This window comes from Capra hircus, chromosome 8, assembly GCF_001704415.2.
Source record: "Capra hircus breed San Clemente chromosome 8, ASM170441v1, whole genome shotgun sequence".
NCBI classification, from domain to species: Eukaryota; Metazoa; Chordata; class Mammalia; order Artiodactyla; family Bovidae; genus Capra; species Capra hircus.
Window position 1 is genome coordinate 22,989,067 of NC_030815.1, and position 7,032 is coordinate 22,996,098.

The 7,032-nt window shown below is 42.8% G+C and overlaps 1 protein-coding gene across 1 annotated transcript; it reads left to right on the forward strand.

The window, feature by feature from the left end:
* On the forward strand, positions 905-1,514 carry LOC108636623 (interferon omega-1-like). The gene has a single exon (XM_018052809.1). It carries the CDS (start codon positions 927-929, stop codon positions 1,512-1,514), a length of 588 nt encoding a protein of 195 aa, XP_017908298.1. The 5' UTR covers positions 905-926.

The window sequence follows — 7,032 nt, forward strand, 5'->3', positions numbered from 1 at the left end:
TTTCGCATCCTCAGGCTGTGGTGAGCCTGTCCTCAGGGAGGGAGTCCAGCAGGTGAGCAAGGGGACTCTGTCCCCCAGAGGACAGGGGGTGGCGCCATGTGATCTCTCCCTGAGAGTGAGGTGCTGCTGGGGAAACACAATCATCCTGGAATTAGTCTCCTCACCCATGTTCCCTGAGAAGAACTAGGATTCTTCTGGGGGTATTGGCCCAGCCAGTGAAGGACAACAGGTCTCCAGTATGAAAATGGTGGAAAGAAAGCGTGATGTCTGCAATAGTCCTGACTCGATGGTTCCCTGAAGCACAACCACATGGACCTGCAGGAACGTGTTCTAGAAGGAAGAGAAACATGGTGGGAGCTCATGGACTCATAATATTCAGAATCTTCTCTAAATCAAACACTAAAGACAAACATCATTTATTTCAAAGAGCTTAATTACCAGAGGGAACTGGTAAATACTTTATAAATACAGAAATACAGAGCTGAGGGAGCCTGGTTTCCTATGTAAAGTAAGAGGGAAAAGTGGAGCCTAAGATCAGGGCTGCAGATGTGTTCATGGACAAGAGGAGAGCAGCATGAGAGACAAAAAGCAATAATGTGTGTAACTACACACATACATCACTCCTGAGCTAAGAAAAAGACCTTTCTCATTTGATTGATAAATATCCATTTGGATGGGCACATGGGAAGTTATTGGGAAATACACAAAAGTAATAGTTTAGATTGATGTCATTTTATTTGGTCATATTGTGAATACATAAATGAAAATCAAAAAAGGAAGTGAAAGTGTAGAGAAATGACTAGAAAATGAAAACTACCATGTTCCCTATTTAATGGCCTCGCTTAGAAAGCATGGCATCAGAGAACCTACCTCAAGTTTCCACCCGACGCCGTTTCAGCCAGCCCAGCAGCAGCCGCATCTTCCCCATGGCCTTCGTGCTCTCTCTACTCATGGCCCTGGTGCTGGTCAGCTGTGGCCCAGGAGGATCACTGGGCTGTGACCTGTCCCAGAACCACATGCTGGTTGGCAGGAAGAACCTCAGGCTCCTGGGCCAAATGAGGAGACTCTCCCCTCGCTTCTGTCTGCAGGACAGAAAAGACTTCGCTTTCCCCCAGGAGATGGTGGAGGGCGGCCAGCTCCAGGAGGCCCAGGCCCTCTCTGTGCTCCATGAGATGCTCCAGCAGAGCTTCAACCTCTTCCACACAGAGCGCTCCTCTGCTGCCTGGGACACTACCCTCCTGCAGCAGCTCCGCACTGGACTCCATCAGCAGCTGGATGACCTGGACGCCTGCCTGGGGCAGGTGATGGGAGAGGAAGACTCTGCCCTGGGAAGGACGGGCCCCACCCTGGCTGTGAAGAGGTACTTCCAGGGCATCCATGTCTACCTGCAAGAGAAGGGATACAGCGACTGCGCCTGGGAAATCCTCAGAGTGGAGATGATGAAAGCCCTCTCGTCATCAACCAGCTTGCAAGAAAGGTTAAGAAAGATGGGTGGAGATCTGAACTCACCTTGAAATGACTCTCACCCACTAAGATGTCACATCAGCCTTGCACACTCACCTGTGGTCATTTCAGAAGTTTCTGATTTCTGCTTTAGCCACAAAATTTACTGAATTACTTAAGCATATATTTTGTAGTATTAAGCAAGGATGTTAAAAACTTAGCTCTAGGGTCATCAGTCCTTAAGCGATTATTTCCCTGAGTAATTTATTATTTATTTATACTTGTTCTTGTCATATTTATATTTTCATATAAGGATATTTGCCTTCACATTGTATTAAGATTTATGAAATATGTTCAGCTTTCCAGTTCATTAAATATGATTTTTTTATTTATTAAATTATTATCAAACTCTTTTAGTTTTCTTTTTGTGTGTGTGAGATCAAATTTATTCTGCTCTCTTTTAGTGGATGGCATTTCCAAACATATTTTTACTGAATGATTGAATAAACCCAAAAATGAACTAATCCAGCAATGAGCATTTACGTAGAAAATCCTGTGTTTTGATGAAAGAAATCTCCACAGGCGAAGATCTCCACTGCCTCACTGGAAACATATTTGTGCAGTGGTCTCTGTGTAGAAATCCAGACCCTGAGTCTGTTTATTCTTAACACCTAAATTCAATCTTCAGTATTCTAAACAATAGTGAGTAATTGATGGTAACACTTATCTACTCATTCATTCATTCAGTTCACGTCACATGTATTGAGTATCAAAGTGGCAGATGGTGGAACTGCCTTAAGAAACACTGATAAATAAATCTAATTCAGTACCTTCTATGTTCAAACTTTCAGTCTCATAGAGAACGATACATAAAAATAATGTATTTTTTTAAAATTTCAATTATATTAAAAAATATGAAAAGGAGTAATGGAAAACTGGGTTCTCACATCAGAAGATACTTACAGGTAATTTTCAGGGAAAAAAAGAGGGATACCTTTGCTATGGTACTTGCTGCTGCTGCTGCTAAGTTGCTTCAGTCGTGTCCGACTCTGTGTGATCCCAGAGACAGCAGCCCACCCGGCTCCTCTGTCCCAGGGATTTTCCAGGCAAAAACGCTGGAGTGGATTGCCATTTCCTTCACCAATGCACGAAAGTGAAAAGTGAAAGTGAAGTCTTTCAGTCCTACGTGAGAGGTATGTAATTGTAGAAGCCTGAATGGCTGTTGGCCAAGTGGGTCTACAATAAACAAATGCCACGGGTATAAGTGCTGATTTGAAATTCTTTACTGTACGTCTTGGAGAGGGAAATGGCAATCCACTCCAGTATTCTTGCCTGGAGAATCCCGTGGACAGAGGAGCCTGTGGGCTGCTGTCCATGGGGTCGCACAGAGTCAGACACGACTGAAGCAACTTAGCATGCATGCACGCATTGGAAAAGGAAATGGCAACCCACTCCAGTGTTCTTGCCTGGAGAATCCCAGGGACAGAGGAGCCTGGTGGGCTGCCATCTATGGGGTCGCACAGTCGGACACAACAGAAGTGACTTAGCAGCAGCAGCAGCAGCAGCAGCGTTGTGAGTCTGGTAATAAGGACATGGGGATGGATGTGGTCGCTTATAAATAGAATAGACAATGAGAAGAGGACCCTCAGTATTCAAGGGTCAGGCAGAGGAGAGTCTGCAACAGGCACTGAGGCAGGGGGCAGGGCAGCGAGAAGGACACAAGGATGACCAGGGGAGAGACTACTGAAGGGAAGGCATGTGCTTCAAAGACACAGTGGGACCTGCAGGGTGGGTGAGGACTGAACTGTGCCAGCGGCCCTAAAATATACGCCACCAGTGACTGTAGCAGGATCTGGTTTAGCAGAATTAATGGGGCAGAAAACAGATGGGAGTAAGTGAAGTGGAAGGGGGATTAAGGGTGCTATGTACAGATAACGATTTTGCAAACTTGTTTGTGAAGCAGAGGAGAGAAATAAGGTGGAACTTTGAGGAAAGTGTAGCTTACTATCTCTGTGCATGTTTTTTTATGTTTTTGCAATATGTGTTCTGAGAGTTATTTTGAAGAATGTAGGAAATGACAGAAACATGAGTATTTTAAATATTTTACTATTTTAAATCACTGTTTGGCTAACATAGCAACTTCTCATTTTTGTAAATAGTATCACTTTGTGGTGGACTTGTCAGAGTGGAAAGACAGAGAAGCGCATGCAATGATGAACCATTCATTATTTCCCTCAAGAATCATTATGCTAAATTTATGCCTTATTCAACTCATAGTTTTAGTTCAGTCATCAACATATTGCTTTTGTGACTTGACATATGATAAGCTTTTGTAGTACTGTACAGAGGATAAATGTATTTTTCAGTTTTCCTATTCTAAAATCCACACTAAAAACATAAATAGACATCTGATGGGTATCAAGGTCATGTGCAATCATGGCACTTCACACACAAAGATGTCTGCCAAATAGTAAAAGATATAGTATCAAGTGACAATGTATGTTGTGCTAAAATCTAAAGGATTTTGGCACAAAGAGATTATACACTTTCATACAGTTTAATTTGGCAGGATGCTATTTTAAACCAAATGGTAAAAGTTTATAAAGCTCTACTAAAACCCTCCATAAACCCTTCTTGAAATAAAACAGCTTGTTTGGGGAATTCCCTGGTGGTCCAGTAGCTTAGACTCCGAGCTCCCAGGGCAGGGGGCCTGGTTTCATCCCTCGTCAGGGAACTAGGTCTCACAGGCGAAACTAAAGATCACACTGCAAGGATGATGGAAAACCTTGCAAGCAGTAACTAAGACCCACCACAGCCAAATAAATAAACAAAATAAAAACAAAACAGCTTACTCATAGGAGGCCTACCATGTTGCTTACAACAAATGAAACACAGTAAGTTTGAAAGTATGTTGCCTGCACGCTTAGTGGTATTCAACTCTTGCTTGAACTCTTTGTGACCGCATGGATTTACCCACCAGGCTCCTCTGTCCATGGGATTAGCCCACCCAGAATCCTGGAGTGTGTTACCATTTCCTCCTCCAGGGAATCTTCCCAATCCAGGCACTGAACCCCTGTTTCCTGTGGCTCCTACACTGTCAGGTGGATTCTTTACCACTGAGCCACCTGGGAAGCCCTGAAAGTATGTTAATAAATGTAAATGCTTGGGATAGATATGAATGCACTTTCTGAACTTGAACATAAATGGGAAAACAGGAATTAGAAATTGGAAATGCAGGAATAACTGGATGAAAGTATCAATTATTATGGGCTATAAGCATATTTTTAAAGTTAGATTATAGATGTCCTGATTTCAACTTTGAAATTTAGATATGAATATGAAAATCTAAACTAAGTGCATTCACATTTTGAGTATTTAACAAAGGAACTTTATTTTCATGTAAATACATCTGATATGCAAAAAGCAGCCACTGACTTGGCTCTTACGTATTTTGATGATTTAGGTTCTGCAGAAATTCATTTTAAGTGGTTTCAGTCAAGATGTGGGGTTTTTTGGTGGTCAGGTGGTAAAGAATCCCGCTGCAATAAGGAGACCTGGGTTCAATCCCTGGGTTGGGAATATCCTCTAAAGAAGGGAATAGCATCCATTCCAGTATTCTTGCCTGGAGAATTCCGTGAGCTGAGGAGCCTGGCGAGCTACAATCCATGGTCTTGCAAAGAGTGGGACATGACCGGGTGACTAACACACACACACACACACACACACACACACACAAGCAAGATGCAACATCAGTAATTTGTAATATAAAATCAGTTTTGTGTTTGTATCTTCCCAAGTGACTCACAAATTCGATTTAGTACATTCTTAAGCAAAATCAGAAGTGACCTTGAAAATTTATAGCAAATACTAGTCACAGTGGGATGCTGCAAAAGAAATTCCAGTGAGCTGAAGTTAATTAAAAATTCTTTAAAACCACAAAAAATGTCAAAATAGCAATTCTTAATAATGACAAGATAATTAAAGAAGCATATTTTGAAAACTGATTAGTTTCCTTTTATTAGAACGAAGAAAAAAGTATAATGAATTCTGGTTTGGGTATAAATAAAACATGTAAATTTTTAAAGGTGCTGTGAATTTGAATATTAATAATTGACAGTGTATAATAATTATGCAGCTATTAATAAATAATAGCGTCAATATTTAAAATTTCAATGTTAATCATTAATAGTATTTTAAATAATAGTTTCAATATTTTAAATGTTGCTGTGCATTTTAATGTTAATAATAGTTTATAATAATATATGGTTATTAATATTAATAATATTTGCAATAATAGTTTCAATATTTCTCCAACAATTTAAAGCTGTAGGAAAAATAATCCATTAAAAATCATAAAAGGAAGCCTATAGAAACAAAGCTTACCTCTGCCTCGGGCTCCAGTAAGTTTGAGCCGCGCATCAGCCGTGTCCCTAAGTCATTTCACTCGCAGGACTGGGGGACCCCATTACTTCGTAGATACCTGTCCAGATTGTAGATGCCTGTCCCCTTTCCCTGAATTAGTCTTTCCCCCCAGAAACAACCTTGAATCTGAAAACATACCACGACATGCTCTGATTTCAAGCCATCAGTCGCAGCATCAACAGGCACGGTGTAAACCGCTCTGGCTTAAATTTCTTCCCGGGAAGGGGAGGGTGAACGCAGGAGCCGGTGCAGAAACCAAAGGCTCTGAGCGAAGCCGCGGCAAAGCTGCCGTGGGCAGTCGGGCCCGAAAAGGAAATTTCCTCACGGCTCCGGCGGCTCCACGCGCTCCCTGAGCCCCGGCGGCGCCTCGCCCGGGGCCGAGGCTCCTGCCGACGGGGACTCCCGGGTTCTCCCGGTGGATCCCGCGCTAGGCTTCGCGGCGCTGAACCTGGAGGCGGGTCCCGCTGGGTGGGCGGCGCTGTCGGTGCGTTACGGCTAAACGGGTGCGCCCCCCCGGCCGCTGGGGCGCAGCCAAAGGAGCTTTGGGCTCACTTGAACCGCAGCAGCGCGTGCCATTTCTCCGTGGTCCACTGAATCACTGAGCGGAATGGCAAAATCTATTTGCTAATGGTGCTAGTGATACGTTGCTTCAGCTTCTCCTAGGCTCAAAGCTGTGAAAAGCAGAAAATCCTCCGTTTTGAGATATCAGATCAATCACGCAAGCATGACAGGACCGGCTTTCATTTTCTTTTTTTTCACTACAACTAGGCAAGCCACCTGTGTCTACCATTGGATTCTCAGTCTGTTCCAGATCTTAAACCTGTTCCACTCAGAAAACTACAGTATAGTTTGGAGTAAGACCTGCTTGTTAAATTACTCTCTAGCCAGTCTGGAGCTGGAGCAGAAGATGAAAATAGACAATCTTCTAACTTGTCCTTGCTTGGGAAAGTTGTCCCAAAAGAGCCTCCAAGGAGTCAGCAGCTATTTAGAAGGGGAGGACTATAGCTGCCTTGCCTTGGAGATTGTCCAAAGAATGAGTGAAGTGTGCTTTCCCCATTGAATAAATTTCACAGAAAATTCAGAGAATAATAAAATGATTCTCATAATTCTCTAATCAATTATGTTAATACTACTGTTTGTCAAATCCAAGCAAGCAATCTGCATTGT